General features: G+C 29.9%; 1 protein-coding gene across 1 annotated transcript; it reads left to right on the top strand.

Moving 5' to 3' along the window:
- Positions 1-14,185: 14,185 nt before the first annotated feature.
- Positions 14,186-25,951, top strand: LOC107449661 (uncharacterized). The gene is made up of 9 exons (XM_016065263.4): positions 14,186-14,499; positions 16,674-16,823; positions 18,674-18,757; positions 19,572-19,720; positions 20,812-20,854; positions 22,418-22,495; positions 23,860-23,979; positions 25,642-25,779; positions 25,863-25,951. Exons 1-8 carry the CDS (start codon positions 14,448-14,450, stop codon positions 25,773-25,775), a joined length of 810 nt encoding a protein of 269 aa, XP_015920749.3. The 5' UTR covers positions 14,186-14,447; the 3' UTR covers positions 25,776-25,779; positions 25,863-25,951.
- Positions 25,952-26,917: the final 966 nt, after the last annotated feature.

Here is a 26,917-nt window from a genome sequence, read left to right as displayed (position 1 = left end):
TGTTTAGATTTGAATCCAAATTACAATAACAAAACTGCATAGAATATTTCATTTTATTTTATAACCGTCGTTGAACAGCCGACCTAATTTCATGGGTTTACGACTACTTACGTTCAACTCCGTAGCCTTGTAATTTTGAACCAATCCAGAAGACAAGGAAACTTCTGGATCAGCACCCCCAGAGGTATTGATTTGTTGTGGGAACATGGAGGACTTTGAGACTCGACAGATTTAACGTGCATCAGTCACCATTTACTACACGGGGAGTCTTCGGCCGGCGAGGATTGAACCCACGACCTCTTGGATATGTGCCCAGCGCCCTACCGACCAGGCTATCCCGGCCCTGCATAGAATATTAGGCTTATTTATACATCGCCTCGTAGTCATAACATAAGCGGAGGGATACAGCGGAAATTTTCTAAATTTCTTCCGGTTTAAGGACGCTTGTTATTGTTTACATTAGACCACCCATCCATATGGATACAGAAATATATACTATTCTATAACGAAGAAGAATATGCTATAACTATTACAATTCTGTATGTTCTGAATTCATATTTATTCACTGGAATGACGAAAGCAATGTTGACTTCACTTTAATTCGTAATGAATTGAAGACAAAAGAAATGCATTTTACCTTAATACACACATCTGTAACAGTATCCGAAATCGGAAGTCATCAGTTGCAAGTTTGTTGATAATAGAAATTAAAAATTATTGAGGAATTTTTCTTCAAATGTTCGGCGTGTTCTGTTCCTGAAAGATTTACTAATATTCTGGAGATTTTTTTCAAGTTCTTCGGCCTTTTCCTTAGGGAAATTTTGTTTCTTATTTGCTGCTAAAAAATGGCATCTGATTCAGTCAATGATTTTGATGGAACTAAATGAAAACGTGATAAATTAATGTCTGATATTTACAGGCTCCCGCTAAACGGCGTACTCGAGCGTTGCGATCGCGAATAGAAATGTAAACAATAACAATCTCGAGCTCGGGATCTACTCTAGTTCCGGTTAAAAAGTTTGCAGCTGCTTACTACATGTTATTCTGATAGGCGATGTTTTCAAACGGATAATTTTGTTTTCAATAAAAGAAATAAAGTAGATAATTTCTGAGCTCAAATCTGCCGTCTTTCATAAGATATTATTGTTATTATGTAATTCTGGGGAGTTTGGAGTGAAAATGTGTTTTAGTTATTTTGTTATTTATTATTAAAAAAGGTGACATGGTTGCTGGATTTTGAATAACTCGCTTTTTTGGCCTCTTTCCATTTGTTCATTACTGTTTGTTCGTGTTACAAGCTGTGCACCATCTTACGTTAGTGTTAACACTTCTAGTATTGTAAACACAAGTATTGTTAGCATTTTAAACATAAGTAATAAGTAATCAAATACATTGTTTGCAAGAATCTCAAAACACAATGATGCCAAATGGCTTTAAAATACAACTGAAACAGTAACCCGGAAATTTAGGCAGTCCCGAGCTTGCAGCGTTCCCTAGTGTAGAAAACACCTTCCATACACAAAAGGCGGAGCTTTGCGTATTTCCCACAGTGAATGCAAATATAATAAAACAAGGTAGGAAATACTGGGAGCCTGCACCTAGAATTCCATACTCAAATCCCACAGTAGATGTTTGACCGTTTACAGTTTGCACATTGAGAATATTTGTTTACTTTTTGAAATGGGAATAAAAAAAAGAATTTTTTTCCTTCAGATTTCTTCAAATTTCTTGCTTTTATTATTCATATTTACACCAACCTGTTTACAAAGAAATGTTTTTGTTCAAAAAAAAAAACAAAAAAAAAATCAAAGCAATACATGACATATTAGTGTGATTTTTTTATTACAAGCATTCATTGCAAGGATTTCTTCAATGATTTCAATTAAATACAAAATTGTATTCCTGTTCTATTACTGCTCATATTTTAAAATTATTGTTAATAAGCCTTTAATGCATCGTTTGTAATCAGCTTTTTTTCACTAATTTAAAACTGCTAATAAGTGTTTTTAAACGTAAACTAAACAATATGAAAGCCATAAATAAATGTCATTACATTATCTTTGGGAATATTTATTATAAAGATGCAATTTATGAAGCATACAAACTGATGGTAGAATTCCTTTTCATTGGTTATCATCTATTGCACGTTTAACTGATAAAATGTTTAATAACTTAAAAACTTAAACATTTTATCGGTTGAACATTAGTTTTAATTAACCAGAAACAAAAAAAATTGCTTTTCTCCTTTATACCTTACAGTCTTATTCATAAAGTAGGCTGTTTATTTAACTAAATATTTATTTCACTTGCTGTTTTGTTAATTGTTATTTCCTATTACGATTTCCTCTTTTTCATCTCTACTATTTCTTCTGCATTAAAATATTTAAACTGAAAAGGAATTTAGTCTATAAGTTTCACTTCACGAAAAAAAAATAGCAATAAAAAGTGCCTAACTTTCATTCTTTAAGAAGCAAAAATTAACAAAACAAGAATAAAAATTATTGCAAGATATTATCTGAAAGAAACTCTTAAATTAATATATTCTATATGATTTTAAATGCAGAAACATTTAATAATATTAACTGAATAACTAAATAAATTCTAACATGCAATATGTTTACCGCATGTTAAATATAGCCTGCAGGAAAATTTATAAAACCTGTCAGGAGAAGTTCAATAAATGGTTTCAGAATTCAGTAATGATCATTAGACTCTCAAAACTTGATATTTTATCATTCTAAATATAGAATAAAAACAATTTAAAAAATAACATGACAATGAATTTATTCATCCATTTATTAAAATTACTATTCAGGCAATTAGGTATAAAGTATTGTTCACAAAACATTATTTTTCACGTATCTCATGTTACTCATTTAGTTGTTGATAATACGTTTCTGAATATGAAGTGAGAAATAATTTATCGGTAATAATATGAAATAGTTAATGAAGATATTATGAAGAACATACTAAAAAAACTATTAACCAGGAAATTAATTTTTTTTTAGTATATCAAATGATATTTTGCTCTGTAGTCAATGTAATAGTAATAAAAAATAGCATATGTTATAAAAAATTGAGGAAAATGGAACGGAAAGTACAAGTAAAAGTACAAGTACTAAACAAAAAAAGTAACGATTTAAAAGTACATTTCTAGGAAATCGAAAATTCAAAGTAACCTAAAATTTTATTGAATAATATTCTTATGTTCTTTAATGTTTTTGCAAAATTGTTGTTATTTATTTAATTATTTTCTATTTTGAAAGTTATTGACATTCATTTATTTTCAAATTCAGACGAATATTGTAATATAATTTTATTATATAATTGTATAATATAATTTTAAAATCAAATATAATTTTAATATCAAACTTTTTATGGATTTGCACGAAAAAGAAATTTTATCTATTGATTTTAATTTTTAGTTTATTATTTTTATTTTTCTAAATTATAATTGATTTAAAATTGTTTTACTCTATGGAAACGCGTTTTAAAAACACAAACATAAACAAAGCAAACACGGGGTTTCAGATAGCTTTGTGATCCTTGAGCTAGTAAAAAATAATTGAATGTGCAGTATAAGTTGAAACAGAACAGTCTACAGTTTTATTTTTAACAATGGCTAATGCTGAAGTCATGCGAGAAAATCATTTTCCGAACATTTCTGTCTACCGGAATAATTAAAATTTGTAAACGAATTTTAGTATCAGCGGCTAAATTAATACCTTCGAATTTTCAAGAGTTAAAATAGTAATTATAATTGTTTTCAATAGCACAAATAGTTCTGAAGTTCTTAAAGATTTGACTGGGCGTTGTTTGACAAGGTCGAGCATAAACATAATTTTAGTAAAATATGTACTAGGTAAAAATGTATTTAGTAAAAAATGCATTCAGACAAAAATTCATTTATTTAAATTTGTATTATTAGTGAGTTCAAAAAGAAAATTGAAAAACGTAGTAACAAAATCCAACATTTTTTATTTAAAATGTATAAAATAAATGCATAAAACTCGAAAATGAGTGAAAATAACTTGCTAATTAATATTTTTATTCATTTTGCAAAATAATTGCATTTCGAAAGTGGTGTCACTGAGTCTACTGCGAGAATTTCTCAGAACGTGCTTAGCCATGCTTAATAAGCACTCCACGGGAGCACTAGAAGGTACTGCAGTATTATATTTCAAATATAATTTTTTTACGATTGGATATCGAATCAAAATTGATATGCTTTCCATTTCGACATTTTAGCTCATGTATGCCATAAATTTTTCTGTCGCTGGTGATTGGCATGATGTTTTCAGCTTTAGAAAATTTAAAATCCCTGGTTTTTTTTCCTGTTACGTTATGAGTTATAGCAGGGTGTTCAGCTTGAACAATTCTTTCCAATTTTTTTGTAGCTTCCTCCCTAGCTTTTTCTTCCAACCATTTTTCTTAAAATCGTGTGCATTCATTATATTTGGTTTACAGAATTTCAAAGCGCACTTTTACCATTCTGAAACTTTTTGAGATGAAAACCACCCGTATTCAAAACCTATGCTTTTCATGTCATCCTTTATCACAGGCAATTTTCAGAAGATGGATAATGACTGTTCTGGACACACAATTCTGGAGAACACTCCACTCTCAATGATAGTTGTAGTCAAAAAAAGATCAAAAGAGTCGTCTTTTCCCTTTCAGGAATGACAATTTTAAAAGGTCAAGGTATTTAAACACGAAGTTAGCTGTGAATGCATATATATTGCACATTAATTTTATAAATAAAAAAAAACCAAAGCATTTTTTTTAAATTTAATTAAAAAAAATTTTCTTCAATTTTTTAAAATTTTTTTTTAGAAAGCTTACCGAGTTTCAGAAAAAAGTAACGATTTCATTCGACATTTCCGTTACAAATACTTGTACTTTTTCCCTAAAAAAGTAACGAAAGTACAAGTAAAAGTACTAAATTTAAAAAGTAACGAAGTACAAGTAAAAGTACGTACTTTTTACTTGTACCGGTGGTACAAGTAACGAAAGTAAAAGTACTGCCATATATGACCATAATAGAGCCCTATAACAGAAAAAAAATTAAGTAAAAAGAATAAATCAGAACATATTTTTATTAGGAATGTCAAGACAACTTCGACCCTCTCAAAAGTCTTTAGAACATTATTTCTTAAAATGATCATATACAGTACTTAGTACAAATAATTTCTAATCCCTCCAAACATTTTGTTTTTGAAAGATTTTATTCTAAGGATATTTTGTCTTTTCTTTTATCACCGAAAAATATTTTTAAAAAACATTTCTTGAAAGAGGTACTTAAATACTTACACAGATGACATGTTTTGACCATTTTGTTGATTATCTATGGAATTTGCTTATTTGTAGTTCTCATATGAGTCAATAATGTCGCCAATCGGGTATTTACTAGAAATCCATTTATGATCAACAGAGTTCCACAATTATCCTGTTGTATTTTATTCTTATGCATATACGTAATTTGAAGATTAAAGCATATCTTTTGCTGTCACTTTAATCATGTTGCATTAAGTTTAAAAACCAAATAGTCAGAATAAAAGTATAAATTAAAATTAATGAAAAGATTGACTGTTTGAAAGCGCATTTTGAAATGAGATTTAAACTGTTACGAGCCTAAGCAAAGAAAAATAAAAAAATATTTCATTACCATAATGATATATTTTAGTCTGTTGTAATTTTTTTTGTTGAAATTAACTAATATGTCACTTGCAATATATTATTTAGAATATATGAAATTTATCAATATATTACTATGTTTAACGAAAACAGAACAAATAGGAACAAAAAAGAGAGCTTTTAATTGCTTTATGGAGTTTTTAAATGACCAGTAGTTATGTGGATAGTTTTAAATTAGTATGAACTGAAATTAGAAACTAACCATGAAATCTAAGACTTTATTATATAGTTATTTATTGACAACAATGTTATTTTCAGAAAATATTCAATATTTTCTTAAGCTAAATGCTTTTCTATCAAATATATCTTCGAATGATTTCAGTATCGTGATCTGCAGCAGAATAATCGCCAAGTCATGGCAACTTCCGGGCAGCAACCAGCGAGATACTAAATTAAAAAATTATATAAGGAGACCAACTCAAAGGGCATAACTCGTGGCCACCCCAAGGCAAACATTAACATTTTTTTTCTTCTTTTTTTAAATTGCAAGCTTAAAATACATTTGACTCCTTTTCGATTATGGTTGGTGTGAGAGATTACGATAGGGGAATATTACCTTATCTTCAATAAACTAAAACTATTTCAATAAAAGTTTCTTTTAACACATTAATGAATAGATGTATTGAAAATAATGAATTAGGAATAAATGTACAGAAAATAAATTCGGCTGTTAACCGAAAGTTTAGTGGTTCGAGTAGACCCAAGGGAGCGTAGAAACTTTTCTTAGAACCGTGGTGGCTTAGAGGATAGAGCGTTAGCCTCCCAATAAGGTGAAAAGAGTTCGAGTCCTAGCTATGTCTGGTCGATACGAATTCCGCACTCGGCTTGCACCAACCACAGTGCTGACGTAAAACATCCTCAATGATAATCATCGGTTAGAGTCCCTTTGCTGTCAGGATAACCGTGGGTGATTTTAGTGGTTTTCTTCTCCATGTAACGCGAATACGGGTTAGTTGCATCAAAAAGTCCTCCACGAAGGCAAATTTCTCCCAATACTTGATACAGGAGTTCCTTTGTCTTCTGGATTGGGTTCAAGGCTACGGAGTTGAACATTGGTTATCGTAAACCCTCAGTTGATTCTGCTGTTCAACGACAATTATAAAATAAAGCACATTGGTCGATACGAATTCCGCAGCCGGGTTGCACAGGCCACAATGCTGATGTAAAATATCCTCAGTCGTAGACGGATCATGGGTTAAAGTCCCCTTTCTGTAAGGCTAACCGTGACAGGTTTTCGTGGCTTTTCTCCCCATGTAATGCAAATGCGGGTAAGTTCCATCAAAAAGTCCCCCTTGAAGGCAAATTTCCCTCAATACTTGATCCAGGAATTATCATTATATACAATACATACACAATATTAGAAAGCACACTTTTTTGTGGATATAATCGTGTGAGCTGATGAAGAGATTATATCCCTTTTTTCCCTGGATTATAATTAATGTTTTTTTAAAATAATTTTTAATTTTTTTCCTCGCTTTTTTTCTATATATATATATATATATATATATATATATATATATATTTGAATTCAATAGTTTGTGGAAAATAATGCTGCTTTGAAAATTATTAGCATGACGCACATCAGATGCGGATTACTTGAAGGCATATGCGATCATATCCTTGAATAATGCTCATGAAAACTGGAACAATAATTTTAACAAGGAACTAAAAAACTTTAACAACAAATTATCTCTTTGTTTCTCTCTTCTATTTCAACCTTAAATGACGAGGTTTAATTTCTTCATAGATTTAACGTTTTGTAACTTTCATTTGTAAAAAAAGAAGGAAAAATAAGCATTTCATATTGAGATTTATATGGCACTTGTACTTTTTTCCATCGCAACCTCAATTTTCGATTCTTTATTAGAAAAATTGCAGGATAATTTTCATTATTTCGATAATTTTAATGAGTTCAAATTATACTAGTAGATAGATGAAAAAGGATTAAAATGTAATACACATGCAGGTATTAAACTTAGTTTAATGCGCAAAGTATTAAACTTTGTATTTTATGATGATAATTTCAATTCTTTAATTGTAAAGTAGGGGAGGATTTCATTAATTAGATATTTTTCGTGGTCATTTTCAGGTCCCCAAATCACAATAGAAAGCTGGTAAAAAATACATATTTTTTGAAAAACTACACGTATAAGGGTTATTAGACTTGAACTTCTTTCTTCAATGACCTCGAATTTCAATTCAGTTCTGGAAAAGTTGTCGAGGAAATTTTCATTAATTAGACATTTTTAATGAGCATTTTCAGTTCAACGCATTATACCAAAGTGATTAAAAAAGGATTAGGAAAAAAAACTTTTACATCTAGAAATAAAAAAGAATGGAATAAAAAATAATTGAATACATGTAAGTGACATCTTCGTAGATAAATCGTTGCATTGGTAATTCAGAAGGTTTTACGCAGATTTAAATTACATGGTTAGGTATAATCATTTAACTTCTTCTCGAGTTGCAAGTACTCAATTAAATATCTAACAACACGCAATAAATTCCTTTTTTGGTTGTTGAGAGCCAGAAAGCAATCATCATTGAGCTATCTTGAAAATCGTCTGCAATTTCATTTATATCAAAGGCGCTAGCTCTAATCCAATTAGAATATTTCAGTTTTTAAATTTCTGAAATGAAATTTTTTTTAACAGTTTTTAGAATCAGGACAAAAATTACTTTTTATACCAACTGTCCAAATTTCAGGATGATAGATCACACGGTTCTGGAGTTATAAGAGAGAGATATACACTAACTTTTCATTTTATTATTATAGATTTATTTGGCGTTGTGTAGACAACATACTCCCACTCAAATATCCACGAGAGCAGCGTATTTTTTTAAAAATATTATATCCATGATAAAAATGTTTTCAGCTGTCAGATGAAAGTGTTGGCGAGATGAATGGAAGTAAGTTAGTTCTCAAGCTAAGTAGAATTGCTTAATCTAGAATGCTTACAAGGTCAAGGATAAACAAATCGCATTTTAAAAAAGGTTCATTCAAAAGAATTAAATAAAATGGATGTTAGAAATAGGGCAGCCAAAATAAAAATATATTTACTATTATTTTTTCATTTTTAACTTTTACTTAAATATAAAAATTATATCAATACAAATTTTTTATGATAATAAATTTTCTGGGAATTTGCTTCCTATTTTAAATAAATATTTCAAATATATAAATTCTTTAATTGGCAGCTAATTTCTTAAGTTTATTAAAAATTTTAACATTTAATTTAAACATTATATAGTTTTATGCTTATTATAATTATGTAATTGTAATTCAGCTCAGACAAGAGGTACTGCATCCATTTAAGGCACTCCGTGTGTTTATGTTCAAGTTCAAGTAAAAATATCTGTTGCAATACGCCAACTGCTGGTTTTTCGTTGCGTTTTCAATTAAAAAGCTTTCGTTTTTAAGTCAGCTCGAGCCTCTTTTATTCGAAAATAATTTGATACAATTAGAGTGAATTCGATTTAAAACGTCTAAATTTTTATTTCTAAGTTCTTCTACTAAATTAAGTTTTAGTTTTATCTATTATTTAAAAATATATTATTTTGAAAATAATAAAAAGTTCATAACTTCATTCGTTTAGTGATACAAATTTGATAGAAGTTATAAAGTTACTAAACTCAACCTGCAAGATCAGTAAAAGCTTTTTTTTCAAAATTAAAATTAAAGAAACCCGTCTGATACATATAAAAAAACAACTACACTAAATCATTTCTGATGAAATTTAAAAATTTTAAGTTTTAATTATTTTTTTTTTAAAGGGAAAATATTTTAAGCGAAACAGGAACTTCTATTACGTACTTATATCGAGTGAGGGCACGTAACTTTTTAGTACCAAAATTAACAAAAGCATTCTATATCGAATCTTTATTTTTTTTAAATTAGGTAAAAAAATAATAAAATTTTTATAGAGTATTTTATTTCTTTATTTAATAAAATTTTTTTTTATGAAGTATTTTTTATGAGGAAATATCTTTTATGATAAAATATTAATGATGAAATATCTTTTATTTTGAAATATGTAGTATGAATCATGTATTTCAAGTTACTTAATTCAATTTATTTAATTCAATTGCCTAAATTTTTGTATACTATATTTTTTGTTACATTTTTTGTTTCGTTAGCCTAACAACTGAATTTGAAACTGGATGTTTGGTAGAAATAACCAATTTGTGCTCTGCCATTAATTTCATTAACAGATATATATCACAAATAATTTGAGCTATGTTATTAATATGAAATGGCATGCTACAACTAATTTGTAATATGATTTTAATTTAAAATCGTATAACAGAGATGTGTCACAACTAATTTGTTCCTTGATTCCATGATTATAATTTAAAATCGTATAACAGAGATATGCCACAACTAATTTGTTCTTTGATTCTATGATTACAATTTAAAATCGTATAACAGAGATATGTCACAACTAATTTGTTCTTTGATTCTATGATTATAATTTGAAATCGTATAACAGAGATATGTCACAACTAATTTGTTCTTTGATTCTATGATTATAATTTGAAATCGTATAACAGAGATATGTCACAACTAATTTGCTCTTTGATTCTATGATTATAATTTAAACGTATAACAGAGATCTGTCACAAATTATTTGCGCTTAATCATTAATTTAAAATCGTATAACAGAAACTCAAAAACATAGCAGCATCGTCAAAAGGGAAGGTTCTTCAGACTTTTTATTATTTTTTACTTTGAAAAATTAAATAGAAGTTTTAGAAAATTTATGTACAAAATTTAACAAGATAATTTCACTGTTATCACTTCGTAAAAGTGATATTTCAAAAACTACGATTCTTTCGAAAAAATGTGTTACAATACGAATGGAATAATTTTAATGAAATTGCATTTAAATGTTGCTTCCACTTAACGATTGCCGACGCAACTTTCTTAATAATTTGCATAATTGCGAACTAAATTCGTAATAACTATTATTACTTTTTTATAGTTCTGTACTGGCTTACTCTTGAACTTTAATTGAAAATCCTAGAATTAGGTACCTTTAAACTGCTAACAGGAAATAGGAAATAAACATACACCAGGGATTATTTTAGGAGAATTTTGGGTCCGTTAGCAGATATTTTTTAATCAGATTTTTTGCTGATGAAAAAATGCTGATCCTTCACAAAATATTTTCCCGCCAAAACGAACCTTTCACAATATTTCTCGTTTCAGAATCAGAGTAGAGGAGGGCTTTAATTTACTATTTGTAAACTCTTTTGAAGACAGGATTTTTTTCTTCCACACAGAACCAGAATATTATTTTTACCTATTTACAACAACAGGCAAAAAGAACCATATTCTACGGTAAGTTTAGATTCAGAAAATGAGTTGATCAAAAACATCACTTTTTACGAAAACTCTGGATAGACCTGAGTTTTTGATTTTCACAAATTCAAAAAATGATCGATAGATTTTTCGTAAATTCTCAAAGACTGGATATTCCAAAAAGTCTGGAATGAGATCAGTTTATAAAAAATATATATTTGGAACTAACTAAGTGAGCATAACTTGAGACTAACTCAGTGGCCTACAAAATTTTCGAATTACGTCTATACGATTCTGGGCAGCATTTACAATAAACCTAGTCTATATTACATGCACTATATTTTTTATTATAAATGTATTTATAATATTCTCAGGATTGTATTAGGTTTTGCACTATTTTTCAAATAAGGAACTGCGAGTTTGAAAACTGGAATGAAATATAATTCATGTAAGAATGATTTTCTATTATTAGCTTATAAGTTGGAAAATGGATATTATAGTATTAAAAACACATACAGAAGTCTCACGAAACAGCATTTTTTTTCATTTTTGATATTATTCCAGAAATCGTTTTTTATTTTCAAAAATTGATCAAACGAAGTCATTTCGCCTCAGATTTTTTATTAAGTAAGTAAAAATAACAAAAATAAGATTTGCCATTATTTCATAATGTTTCCTTTTTTATGTCGCAGAATCTGTCGTATATCTGACTGTCGTGCATTTTTTTTTTATTCAGTTATTTTTATTATTCAGTTTTCCGAATATCAATTATTCTTTAAATATTCATTTATTTAAGCGCATTTTTCTTCATTGCTAGTTTTCTTTAAATACTGCCAAGTTACAATCTACTGCTTTTCAATTTAACTTTTTATAGCACTAGGTGCCTCCACCCCCTCCTCACGCCAACCCTCGTAATTTATTCTCATTCATCATTGTTTAGATCTTTTCAAACGTCGATATTTCCCACAAAAATACAGAACATTTTGGTTTCAAAATATACAGTAACTTTAGTTTTATGTCAGAACTTTTCGTTAATAAGCGAATCATAACGAAATAGACAATTACCTGGATTTGAAAAATAATCACTAGAACTTGGAGGGAAAAAAAACGTTTAATTTAAAGAACACAGACGTCACGCTTTGTGTTGAACTTTCTGAATCTACTATTGCCATGATTTACTTACCATGACTTGCAGGTATCCAATTATAATGTGAAAGGGAGCATAAGAAAAAAAAAAGGTTGGAAATCTCTGATATACAGGGTTCTCATGGGTCTTAGAAATTTCTAATAGTGGTAGTAAATTTAAATTAATATTAGTAGAAATGTTCCATTTTAAGATGCTAACTTCAGTGTTCAGAAATATGACAGAATTCTCATGTATATATATATATATATATATATATATATATAAGTTCAAAATGAAGAATAAAACAAAGAAAAATTATAGACATATGAAAAAAAGGGGGTGGGAAATAATAAGTAAAAAAAAAAAAAAAAAAACAACAAACAAAATTTTATTTTTAAAAAAAAAAAACAAAAAAAAAAAAAAAAGTGAAATGTTAATTAAAAAACCGGAAAAAAAGCCGAAAAAAAAAAGATATAATCTTTTCTTCAGCCCACACGATTATATCCGCAAAACAGAATTGTTACTTATTGTTTTTCTTAATTTTCTTAGTGTTTTCTTGTATTTATTTATTTATATATATATATATATATATATATATATATATATTTAAAATAAATATATATTTTATTATAATATAAATATATATTAAATTAAATATATATTTAAAATAAAAAAATATTAATGATCATTAATGCATTACAATTTACAATGTACGTTTCGTTTTAGTCAATACTTTTGAAGTTTTGAGGAAAATAAACCATTATTGTTGTATTGTTCCTTAATGATTGTTCTTTGTTGATTGTTGTGTGAACTATGTTCATCTGAACACAAATGAAATGCATGACAATTAGAATAATGATTTTCTTTTAACAATTTCGATGAGGAACTCAAATAATTTATTACAAGTATCATTAAATGGGCCATACAATTTATTTATAAAAATATATCATAATATTTTTACATAAAAATATATGACAAATTTTTATAAACATATAAAAGTATATTAGTAATTTTAGGTTATAGAAACCATGACACCAAATTCGTCAGCAAGTAGAACAACGCTGGGTTTGAAACGTTTTCCGATAATACACATAGGTGCATCAAATATGAAAATATCGTCATCATCAAATATGACAATATAGCAATCATCAAATATGACAATATCGAGATCATAAAATATGACAATATCGTGATCATCATATATGACAATTTCTCGATCATCAAATATGACAATATCGTGATCATCAAATATGACAATATCGTGATCATCAAATATGACAATATCTCGATCATTAAATATGACAATATCGTGATGGCGGGTTTAAATTCCGCTGTAACTCAAGATATATTCTTTGTGATGTCCTTCTCTGAATTGTTCAATCTCTCCTTCTACTTGACAAAGGCTTATAAGCCTAAATTGAGCAAACAAGCCTGCAAGTGCATGTAATTCTAAATAAAGCAATAAAGTCAGTGCTGGTTTATCGTGGACCTGTAAGGTCTGTAATTTGTGGCACTTTAACAATATTTTGGCCACTATGTTTCACATAACTCACATAATCTTTACATTGAAAATATTTTAAATCTAAACCTATTTAAATATAAGCAAAATTTATATTAATTTTAATACAAATATTGGACCATGGACCCGTATAGGTTAGCGGCCCAGCAATTGAGAAACAATGGGTCTTAGGGACTAATGTTTATATTGGAAACAATTAGAAGACAGTCGCCAACGCATAATCGGCTATCATCTTTATATTTTCCAGAATCATTTCAGTTTATGTTTACTTAGTTTATAAATTATCACTTTGATCCACCTGTGGTTTTTACGCAAATGACAGATATATTTCAAAGAGTTTAAAATGAATACAAAATATTTGCTTACAGATAAATTTTTATCTTAAATTGCTGTTAATGTACCGTAAATGAAAAAACCTGTTAGATATCACGCCACGAAGGGTAAAAATTTTACTGCACTTTCACTTTCGAACGGAACTTATTAAAATGAATGACATAAATATCAAATGATATAGGATGTTATTCCAACAGTTTGTAATCAGTTTCCTGAAGAACTAAAAAGAGACATTCTGAGAAGACATCCTAATAGCCTTATGCCCTAAGGTCACCTTTTTTGTTGACAAATTTCCTGTCAAATGAATGAAAGTGAAAGTAATATGGTTTATCATAAGTAACTATTGCCCAACGAAATCGTAATAACTGTTGTTCGAAAAACACCAGCGCCACTTCTTAAATTTCAGTTGGTATAAATAACGTTTTCAGGTTGCTTTCTATAAACTTTTAGTCAAGTGCATCAGAAAAATTACAATGAAATTAATTGGAGCTATTGTTTTCATTCTGAGTGCATCTCAAGCAATTGGTAAGTAATAAATTGATTGCAAGTAAAGTAATTTATTGAGCAAGCTGTAAATAGTAGTTGCATAAATTTATTTGAGAAAGTAGAAAAAGCAAAAAAGGGATTTGTAATATTAGTTTTTTTTTTAAATTTTGTATTTTGTAAGTAATTATCCTAAATATAACGATTTAATGTTTAATTTATTTAGTTTTGCATTACCGCCGTTAGCAAATTGATGTTATGTTTGTTACAGTACATCTCGGTAGCAGAGTTTACGTAGTAAATCAGCCCTATCTTCAAAAATAAAAATTTGTGCGCGATCGCAACGTAGTAAGAAAGACATTACTATTGTAACAATTCAGTGAAATCTAACATACATGTAGTAAAATTTACAGACATATGGTTCTTTAAAATTATACTAAAAATTATTATGTTCGAATTTAAATTTAATTTTATTCAATGTTACTAAAAATATGGAATAAATCCCCGTACAGTATTGATTGTAATCAAGTAAAAGAAAAAAAATCTTTAATTTTTGTTCTTTGAGATGTTCTCTTAATTCAGATTTTTAATTTTTTATTAAAAAAGGTTAGGAGATCTTTTAAAAAGGAATCTCAGCAATTTTTCTTCATTTGTTTGTTTGGTTCATGAAATAAAAAAAAAGATTAAAATTAATCAGCAAACGATGTAATAATCTACAGTGTTGTTGCTGCTGCTCTGGAGGGTTTCGGCTCTCGGGCACTTCTTCACGTTGTTTTAACAACACCATTGGAATTAGAAAAGAAGTTTCAAATGCTCTATGTTCGATTGATGAAACTAAAACTTATTAGTGACGTTTTCAATCTTCAAGTTTGTCACCGTAATTGGTTCTGCAAAAAAATAGGGTTAGATGGGGTAAACTGGGTATTAAGTCAAGATTTTTTTATAAAATCAAACTATTTAGATTATTTACTGAAAATTTTAGTGCATTTTATGTACATTGGATTCATGGAAAATAAATATGAAGCAAAACTTATCAATTTTGTTCGATTGCTTTCTTACAGTAATCCATAAAAAAGAACAAGTTTTTATCTATTCATTTTACACCATAGTAGGGTAAAGTAGATATAGTTTCAAAATTAGTATAAATTTCATAAACTTAATCAGTATTAGTTAAATTAAAAGGAAACCTCGGTTAGTGTGGTAACTGATTCTTAAACCCTGATATTTAGCATTTCGTAGCTACTTGTTGTAGGAATAAAAACTTTAGAGGTCACAACTCAATATTTAAGCAATAAATAAGTACAACAAAAACTAACACTAACAGTATTAAAATCTTATCAATCTGGGAAATTTTTCCTCTCCTTTCTGTTTTCTTCAGCAATAAAACTAAAGTTTTTAATCTCATCTTCCTTGTAAATGCTTTGCCAAGTTTTGGTTAAGTTTTTTTTTCAAGCTTAGAGTTTGATGCGAATCTCAGTGTGTATGTTTTTTTACTTCATTTTTGGTAAAATTCGAATACGGCAGAACTTTCTACTATATGCTAACCTGCCTACTTGTTTACTTAAACCTTTGGATGCTGAAATTTTATTAAACAAATTTTCAATAGTTTTGTTTTCAGTGTTTTGTATTAATTTAAGTCAAAGTAGGTAAAAAAATATTACATATAACATTTTAATAATTTATTTCTATGAAATATAGCGTGAAACACTGGAGCCTTTTTCTGCGTTAAAGGTAAAACCCTTCCAAACATGGTACACTTTCAATCGATAATTTTTCAAATTCACACTTATTTGCAGTAATTTAGATCTAAGAAAAACAGTTATCAAAATTTTCTTAACTTACAAAATCAATGGATAAATATTTGAATATGAATGATAATTTTTTAAATAATTTTTTTTAATGTTATATTTTAATACAAATGTAATTCCGATAATCTAACAGATTTTTCAGTAATTATTAGACTTTTTTTATAATTCAAAATACACCAAAATATGTTTTTACTTGTAATTAGAGCGTCATAAGAAATAGACACCGATGTCCTATCTGCATCAAAGGGTTGACTGAAATATAATAGATTTGTCATTTGAAAACATTGATTAAATTCCCTCTAAAGAAATTTTTTTTTTACAAACTGCATCAAATATTGCATTGGATTAATTTTGTTCCATTGATTAAATTTTGAAAACATTTTATTGAAAACTTGTTTTATTTTTCAGCATTGTGCACTGATTTGACAGGGACATGGAGAAATCAATTAAATTCAAATATGACTATAGAGAGTGTCACTGGTGATGTTTTCACAGGAACTTACCATACTGCTGTTGAAAGCACTCAAGGAGCTGCCAGATTATCTTCAAAAATTTCGGGTAAGTACAGGGAACCTTCAAATTTGAAAAAAAGTGACCAAAATTTCGATTTTGAGATTTTTATTATTTCAAAAAATAGACGTTATAAGCTTTCAAACAAAAGAAAAATTTTGGAAATCGAACCATTTTTTACTGAGTTATGAGGATTTTAATTAGGCCACGCCCCCTTGTTTACATTCAGAAAACAGAAGTCGGTAGCTTGAAGCAGCCGATTTTTTTAGTTTCGTTTTAAGCTAAAAGAGCTTTATATTATTCAAAATACAAGAAAATTTGTGATGATCAAAATTATGTAAGATCAGAAGGAGCCTCCTATTGTGCGGGAGGATTTTAAGAAAATTTTCTATATTTGACTCGCACACAATTAGTTTTTACATTTACATTTGAATCAATGTTTCATTTTTCGTTTGATATATCATTCATATTTTTTAAAATAAATTAATTTCATGCTTACTAACTTATTTTACTTTAGTGATTACTTTACTTTATTTTACTTTAGTTTTTACTTTAGTGAATTTATTTGCATTAAATTTTGAATAAGTAAATATGCTTGTTGAGTACGTTTGTGTATTTCTTTTCATAGGCGCATATTAAGTTGAATTTTCATCCATTTTAACATAATAATGGAGATAAAAGTACAGATAAATGCTTAATTAGTCATTTTTTAGATATTATACACAGCTAATAGCGTTATTTTAAATACATTTAAAAAAATGCTATTTTCTCAAAATGAAATTTTGACGAATTTATGTGTATTCGAAATGCTCCATGAGTCTCAATTTTTTTTTCTATTATAAAACTAAGCAATTTAAAATCAACGGAATTTGAAATTCAAAAAAATTCTCTATACTGAAAAGCTAGATTAAGGAGAAATGGTATTAATTCGTATGAAGATAAATGTAAAAAAAAGCCGATATTACTACGATAATTTTGGTAATAGTTACTGACTGCAGTAAAGTAATTAAGTTATGCACAAAAGACAAAATTAATTAAGAAATGGTATACTTATTCGTTTACGAGATTGACGATTTTAACGATTTTTTTTTTTAACAATCTATTATTGACGTCAATGATGCTTAACTGGATAGCCTGGTCAGTGGGGTGCCGGGCCCATGTCCAAGAGTTCGTGGGTTCGGTCTCCGCCGGTCGAAGATTCCCCGTGTAGTAAATGGTGACTGATGCACGTTAAATCTGTCGAGTCTCAAAGTCCTCCATATTCCCATAACAAATCAATACCTCTGGGGGTACCGATCCAGGAGTTTCCTTGTCTTCTGGATTGGTTCAAAATTACAAGGTTATGGCGTTGAACATTAGTAGTCGTAAACCCAAAAATTGGGTCGGTTGTTCAACGGCGGTCATAAAATAAAAAAAAAATAATGCTTAACTAATTTTGGTAATAGGCACTAATATAAATAAAATAAAAACTATAAAAATAAGCTATAAGAAATAAAAAATAAGCTACTTGAAAGCAAAATTAATGGAGAACATGTACTCTTTACAGGGAAGATGCAAGAATTCTCCTTACTATTATTGACATCAATGATGCATAAATTTTGTAATAAGCACTACTCGCTTGTTTTAAATATTGAAGATAAATGTTGTAAAAAATTTCTTTCTATGAAGAAAATATTTAAATCTATTTCCCCTCATATGTTTAATAAAATAGCAAAGAAATTTAAAAAATAAACTCCTAGCAAAATTTGAACTTTTCTATGCATTTAAATCTAAAAACAATTTTTATCAAATTGTTGTATTTTTATTTTTTAAAATAAAATAATTGTAATCATAAACTTCATGAATTATTTTCCTTTTATGACGATTATAGGAAAAAAAAACTAACATGACTTTTACAGGTATGATAAAAACAGTTGAAAATGGAAAACTTGTTGGATTTAACGTACTTTGGAACAAAGGAGCTTCTCTGACAGCTTGGGTCGGTAAGTAAGATTATTATTATTTTTTCTAATTCTATATGCATTCCAGATTTAAAGTTAATCGCAAAATAAGTGCTTGTTATATTATTACATCTCCTTCACTAGTTTAAAAAACAAGAAGCATGTATATTACCATATAATGAATAATTGGTTTTTGGAAACTCAGTTCGATTTTAAATCCCGAATACGGTTGATTTGATTGTATTTTGTGCAAAGGAGGGAGTAAAATAATTAAAAACAATGTTATTTGTGGTTGAAGCAGAAAGGCAGATCTAAAAAAAGGAATAAGAAGAAGAAAAAAGAAACTTATTTAAGTTCAATTTGTCAAATAAGCTGTTTTTTGATAGTTTTAACCCTTCTATTGCTTTATTGACCTCGATAATGGGCTATCGTATTGTTTTTTATACATTTCAATATTAGTTTGCGATCACTAATTTGTGTGTTTTTTTACTTCATTATTTTCCATCGATAAATTCTGGATTGTATTTGAAATTACAAGGCTGCGGAGTTGAACATTAGTAGTCGTAAACTCAAAATTGATTCTGCTGTTCAACGACGGTTATAAAATAAAATAAAAATAAAAGAAGCTTTAATGCTTTTGAATTTGCTTTCCATATTGACGAATCGTATGTTTTCTTTAAAGTTTTTCTTAATAACTTGTTTAAATGCTAGCTAGCGAATTAACTCAATTTTGGCAATCCTTATAAACATACATATTATGGGCTGGCATTGCGGAATAACCTATCTAAATATAATGATTTATTTTAGATATTTTGCAATGGATTTTGTCATAAAAATGATCGAATTGTAATTTCAGGAGAGTGTATTGTTTGTGATGGAAGGGAAAAAATCTTCACAACATGGGTTTTACGTTCTTATCAACCAGTTAAAAAAAGATGGATGACAACCAGAATCAACCAGGATACATTTTGGAGATTAGAGAGTGCAGTAGAAGAGGCAAATCAAGTAAGCATTAATTAATGGATTAATAAGCATTAATCAACGTTATACAGGGTGTCCAAAAAGAATGGAAACGGTTGAAATTTTTCAAGAAATGAGTCTTGGCTAAAATATCTTAAAATACTCGTGTTAAATACTTTCAAAAGATGCATGTTTAGCGATACCAAATTAAAATCTAGTTTTCCTCAATTCCTGGGACGCCTAGAGGGGATCGAATGTGGAAATTCGCCCTCCTTTCCCCATATTCGTTAGTCGAAATTTAAAGTGCGTATTCTTTTATTTATTTGTTGAGATTTAGATGATTTCTTTTGTTCATGCATAAATAGGAAACAGTTATAAAACATTACTAATTTAATCGGCAGTTATATTTATTTAGCTGTCAATATACTAGCAAAAAACGTGTTTCAAAACTCATTAAGATTTTATTTAAATACATTAAATCTATACATTTGATATGTAGGTTAACTTTAACCTTATTGAAAAATTGTGTCATCAATCACAATAAAGAAAAATTAACTCAAAAATCAAGAAATTTTTTTTAAAAAAAAGAACATTTAATGTCATTTTTACGACATTTTCCCTCTTTTTCTCTGAAACTGACTGAGTGAGTCGCAAGCTATTTGTCTAAAACGATAAAACTAATTTAGCAAATCATAGTTTTATAAATATTTTTAATTCTAAATTTATTTATCTTATTACTCACAGTAAAAACAAAATTAAAAAATAATCAGGGAAAATTAAAAAAAAAAACGCACTGTCATTTTTAGGACGTTTTTCTTTTCCCTTTTATCTCTGAAAAGTGCGCGAATCACAATCTTTTTGTATAAAACGAAAAAATAAATATACCAAACGATAATCTCCTAAATATTTTTGGTTACAAATTTAATGGTAACAGAAATTTTCTCGCTATTAGAACAAATTAAAAATATAATTTATTTGATAAACTATGCAATTTTTACATCAAGATTAAAAATTTGAATCTCCATTCTCGAATTAGGTAAAATCAAGTACATGCGTAAATGAAACAAAAAATGAGTGTTATTTGTGTTCGAGTTCAAAATCAGCTTTCTATTATCATTAATTATTTCCTTTCATAGGTTCTTCAAAGCTCTGTGAGAGACGGTTCTGTATCATCTTCAGGTAATTATTGTTCTGAATTAACGTTCTTTAATCTTAGTGTTTAACATTAAACATACTATAATAGGTCAAAAGACCGGTCATTGTATATTGCATTTTATTGTAAAAAGTGAGTATGTTCAGTGTTGGTATGTTTAGTGTTAACTAAACTTATCGAAAACAGTAAGTAGTAAACCATTAAGAAGAGCCAAAATAAAGGCAATAAGTTTGCGTTACTTTTGTAACTTTATTAAATTATGCAGCTTTTATGTGTAGTGTTCCATAAATTTCTTCAAGTTTTAGTTTTAAGATATAATTTTACAAGTGTAATTTTCAATCGTACGAATTACGTTAACATTATGCTGATAATTATTTTATTTTGGATTTAGCTGAAAAGGCAATGTTAAAGAAATAGACATAGCTTCATACAAGTATTTGAAAAACAAGAATGGATATAAGTGAAAAGCGCGTACAATTAAGCGAACAAAGCTTAATGCTTACGTTTGCAAAAAATACTCGACAGCTTTGCCCTTTTCAACGCGATTTTTCAATGTTAAACAAGGCTACTGTGGCTCAGGGGAAGAGTGTTCGCATTCCAGAGAGGTTACCCAGGTTCAAGTTACAACGGTGGCTGGTTTATACGAATTCTGCTCAACTACATTGGTGACGTAAAATATCCTCAGTGGTAGATGGATCATGAGTTAGAATCCTCTCCTCGTGGGCTGATCTTGGAGAGTTTTCATGGTTTTTCTCTCCATGTAAAGCAAATGTGGGTTAGTTTCATCAAAAAATCTTCCTTGACAACTTGTTTGTCCCAATGCTTGATCCAAGAGTTCCCCTTTCCATATTACGAGGCAACTCCGTGGAATTGTAATTTGTGTTCAAAATTACAAGGCCACGGACTTGAAGATTGATAGTCGCCAACTTACAATTGTGTTAACTGTTCAACGGTGGTTAGTAAATAAAACGTTAAACAGGGAACCAAATTTGTAACACCTACGTAACTTTTGAAGAAATTCGCATATAAGATCGATTTTGCTTAATTTATTATTAAAAAATTACGAATAATCGCAATTCACTAATAAATATATAGCACAGATATACAATATTACAAATAAAAATATAATACTCATAACAGTAGTAAATAAAATCTTAAATTAAGTGCGATTTCCATTTCCTTAAATAACTCAATTTTCTTTAGAGCTCATTTTGAGCCATGTCCATTTTTCAAGCAAAAATATCAAGCTAGACCTCTTTTCTTAAAAGCGCATTCTAACAATATTATTTTTTTTTAAATACGTATTTCAAGATTGACCTTTTTCTTCAATGCGTCCTTTGAGTTTAGTCAAAATAATAAGTTCACCAATGACGACAACATGTACACGACTCAGTAAATTCAAATAAAAAGGCACTATTTATAGGCAGAGCTAATGCATTTAAAATCTTTCATTGTTAAATGAACTCCAACATGATTTTTTTTTTTTGGCTTTCATTTAACTTACGGTTTAAATGGAAAAAATTCAGTTTTTATACTAAAATTTTATGCAATTTTCAATAATTTCAATAAATTGAGACTTCTGTTTTCAGGACTTCAAGGAAAGTGGAGATCTAACTCTGGAGATTCTTTCGACATTACTGAGGTTCAAGAGCAGGGCACTTGGAAAGGTAAATAATATGAAAAGAAAGTTTGTTTCTTACCTTAATTATGTAAGATGTAATGTTTCTTACATTACATTGGTTTCTTATTTCTCAAACAGTAATTTTCTAAGTGATCGACGCATTAAATAATATTTGAAGCCCAAATTTCCTGCAGACTTTAATCATAGCCAAAAATTATTTGCAAACTAAAATTTAAAAATGATTGTAAAAACGCAACTGCTATTGTTTGTTATATAGTAAGCAAAATAAGAAATAGACCACCCTGAATAACTCTTGATCCTATAATCTGATCTTCACGTTCTAGAACGGACTCAATAGTAATGGTTCGAAAGAGTGAGTCTCAGATATGCTAATTTATTAGTATAGACGATATTTTAAGATACAAAATCAGCCAACCGGCCTGTGTAGGGGGCAGGGAACTGTCCTTGCATCAGAAAGGTTCTGGGTTCGAATCCCGGGCAAGGCGTGGATGTTCTTTCCTTCTCCATACTATCTGTTCTCACTGTGGGAGCGACGTTGACCCACTTAATATGGTACCCCTGAAAGAGAGGCAAGCAAAAATCGCCCTGTATATGCCTGAACTGACGGATGTTAACACAGGTGGGCATTGGAAAAAAAAATACAAAATCAAACACAAAAACGCACTTACTCTGAATAAACATAACTTATTTTTCGATGGCTTCAGATTTCTGACTAACGAAATATAATGGGTAGCTGAAATCTGGGAAATATGCTCCCAATAGTTTAGTAAAGAGAGCGCTCTAATGTTTGGACCCCTTAATGTTATTTTTACTTTTTGCAACCATTATATGAAGTCATTCGCCGGCCTGGTGGCCGAGCGGTTAGCGTGCCTGACTGCGAAGCCATAGGCTGCGGGTTGGGATCCCGCTCTGGGCATGGATGTTTCTCTCTCTCTCTGTGCTGTCCTCTGTTGTGTGTGTGTATGATGTGTGAATGTGGTCCACCCTATAAACGGGTTTGTGGCAGTGTGGCGTGGGCAATGTTGCTCGCCTCCGCGACTTTGGTTCACAGGTGCCCACTGGGTAACGCGAAATGAGCAACAATTCTGGCATAGTATAGGCAAAGATTCAAATTCAGTGCCTGCCATTGGGAAAAAAAATATCAAGTCATTCACGGTGGTTCAATTTTTTTTCTGCACTCTATACATAAAACTGTTTGCTTTGCTTTCTTTAAACTATGAATTTTTTTTCTCGGGAGTATAACCTCCGAACAAATTCAAATATGATCAAATTTGGTGCCATTTCGACTGTTTGACGTCACAAATGCCTCTGATTAGGCTCCGTTTATTATTTGTAGTACTTCATTTTTCTTGTGTTTGTAAAAATAAAATAACTATCTTTATTTATTAGGCACGCACAATGGGGATGGACAAAATGGAGTGGTGGCAGCTGGAAGATTCGATGGCAACCAAACATATACAGCTCTTGGTTTCATTGCTGCATCATCCAACAAAATTAGAGGTTGGACTGGTGAGTATTTCAGTTCTAAACAATTATCATAAGACTTGATTTCCATATACTGACTTGAAGTATTGCATGTAGCAGCTGTAGATCTAGTGTAATTCAAAGTTTACTCATATAACAAAGGCCCACTTTGGCTTTTGATATTAACATAAATATTTAAACTAATTTTAAATGAAAAATGTTGATTTTATGGAACAATTATTTGTTTATCCATATTAGATCGTCTAAAGATTTAATCAAACGAGTATTTTGCTCTTAGAAAGCATCACATTTTTGGATTAAAACAAAACTTTATTATTTACCTGCACGGCGCCACACTGCAAAAAACGTTCTGCCGGTCTAGGGTTGCATTATTTTTTATGTCGACTTGGCGATGATTTTATTCGCCACAATTTTTCTTGTATTTTTGTTCTGCAATGTGCAGTGCGCAAAATAAAAAACGGATCACGATGAATAATTTATAATCTATGATCAGATCTTTATGTTCTAAGACTCAATCTTAATGGTTCAAGAAGGCGATCTGAAATATGCTAATTAATTACTGTAGACGATATTTTAAGTTCACAGACCAGATACAAAAACTTATTTTCTCTGAATAAATATAGCCCTGCTTTTTTCCCAGTCTGATTCGTATTTTTGACCTCAAAAATGAAGGAGGTATCTGCAATCTGAGAAATATAGTCACAATAGTTAGGTCAGGAGAGGGGTCCAAAGTTCCGACCTTTTTATGGTTAACTTAATTTTTTGGGTATTTCTCATATCTCGAGAAATTCTTCAGTGAATTGAAAATTTCTGTCAAGAGAAATTTCTGCCTCGATCAAGATATTGATTACGCGCTAATCTTGGCAAACTAAATGATTGTTCTGGAAATTTCGAGTTTCAAAGCAGTAGGACCAATATTTTATTTTATAATCGTCGTTAATCGTTTATAATCGTCAGGTTTACGATTACTAATATTCACCTACGTAGCCTTGAAAGTTTGAAGCTAATCCAGAAGAGAAAGAAACTCCTGGATCAAGTATTGGGAGAAATTTGCCAACGTGGAGGATTTTTTGATGGAACTAATCCTCTTTTGCGCTACATGGAGAGGAAGACCACGAGAACCTCCCACGTTTGCCTAAAGACAAGAGGCCTCTAACCCACGATCCGACTACAACTGAAGATATTTCACGTCAGCACTGTGGTCAGTGCAAGCTGGATTTGGAATTCCTACCGACCAGCCATTGCTGGGATTCGAACACGGTTCCTCTCATTGGAATGCGAACGCTTTATCCCCTGAGCCATCACTGCTCTAAGACCAACAACTAAAAAGTTGTGCGAGTTTTCTTCTACAGTTGTGTTGAAGGTTTCGGGGCATCGTCACTTAGCCTATATAAATAAAAGTGTGCCTCGCAGAGTAGAGATTATTAATCTGCTTGTGTCAGGCAACAGTGTTCTGGTCTGCGAGTTTCTAGTGAGTTCATTGAACTGTCTGCGGCTTCAAAGCCAGTGTTTTGTGTTCTACACTGTCATTCGAGACAAAAATAACTGTATTTTCTGAAAGATCGGAGTACTGTTTAATACATCTCCAATCAAAACGAACCTCTGTGTGAAACAATATCAAAGTAATGTTGAACTTTTAGAAGAAAAATTTTCAAAAGTTACATCAGTTTTATTTTAATGTTTCAGGCCACATTGATGATCCTCAATCAACAGTTACGAAGGTCTTAGAAACTTCTTGGCTGGAGCACACTTTCAACCAAAACTGTAATAATCCGAGAAAATTTGTTAACTTTGGTATTGACAACTATTCCAGGTCTTAAACTCGTAAGTACCCAACAGATTGTTTTTTAAAAATTGTATTTTTCTTTCTTGTGAGTGTTCATTAATATAAATACATTTAATTTCAGGTTAAGCAGGTGATTTGTTTGATATTTGAAATTGTCACTATTACTGCAAAAACTTGTATGTTTTTTGAATAAAATACATTTTTTTCATAGTTTTGTAAAGTTTATTTTCGTAAGTTTTTGTAATTTTTACACTGCTCTGATAATTAGACTATAATTTGCAACCGCAATAAACTTTCAGGCGATTATTTGTTGAGTCTTTAACCTTAAAAATTATTTTAGTTTCATGACTTCAATTTTCAAATTTGCTGACCAGTTTCACGAAACGTATTCAACATTTCAATTTTACCACTTAAGAATTTGATTCAGTTATCAAAAGGTTAAAATTGGAAAATGAATTTCTTTCGTCCTTAGTTCAAGATCTAACTAAAAAATTAGTAGTAAAATTTCCACACAATTAATTTTTGAGAACTCATTCCTTTACCTTTCTAATATAATATTCTAAGAACAGAAATCCTTCGCAGAGATTATTTAACAGAAATCATTTTTTTAAAAAACTAATTAAAGCTGTGAGTATTATATGGTGCCCCTGAAAAAGCTGGGAGCAGAATTTGTATCAATTCGCTGTAATTCGAATCTGGGAGATCTCATTAGGTAGATAAAGCTTTATCCCTGAGCCATCGCGGCTCTAGTTCTTGTTATTGTTCATTTACGTCGCACTAGAGCTGCACAATGGGCTATTGGCGACGGTCTGGGAAACATCCCGGAGGATGATCCGAAGACATGCCATCACAATTTTGATCCTCTGCAGAGGGGCTGGCACCCCCGCTTCGGTAGCCCGACGACCTGCACGCGAAGTCGAGCACTTTACGATAGAACAGTTTAACGAGGACCCATACCGCACACCCTCGGTCCCTACGCAGGCTAATCCAAGTGGTCACCCACCCGCACACTGACCGTAGCCAGTGATGCTTGACTTCGGTGATTTGCTGGGAACCGTGTCTTAACGATCAGTCCACTGCGGGACCCACCGCGGCTCTAACTTCCAAAATTTGAAAGAATGCTAAAAATATATTTTATCATATTTACGTGTTTACTGTCTTCTATTCTGCACATTT

This window comes from Parasteatoda tepidariorum, chromosome 4, assembly GCF_982258835.1.
Source record: "Parasteatoda tepidariorum strain Cologne lab strain chromosome 4, Ptep-v5.0, whole genome shotgun sequence".
NCBI classification, from domain to species: domain Eukaryota; kingdom Metazoa; phylum Arthropoda; class Arachnida; order Araneae; family Theridiidae; genus Parasteatoda; species Parasteatoda tepidariorum.
The sequence above is the reverse complement of the archived record's forward strand: the minus strand, read 5'-3'. Positions and strand labels throughout refer to the sequence as shown.

What these genes read in the sequence shown, in the direction of transcription:
- LOC107449661 (XM_016065263.4), top strand. Translation starts at nt 14,448, where the DNA reads ATGAAATTAATTGGAGCTATTGTTTTCATTCTGAGTGCATCTCAAGCA. An exon ending in CAGTAGAAGAGGCAAATCAA is followed by an intron (nt 19,721 to 20,811) that starts GTAAGCATTAAT and finishes TTCCTTTCATAG; the next exon opens with GTTCTTCAAAGCTCTGTGAG. An exon ending in CAAAATTAGAGGTTGGACTG is followed by an intron (nt 23,980 to 25,641) that starts GTGAGTATTTCA and finishes TTAATGTTTCAG; the next exon opens with GCCACATTGATGATCCTCAA.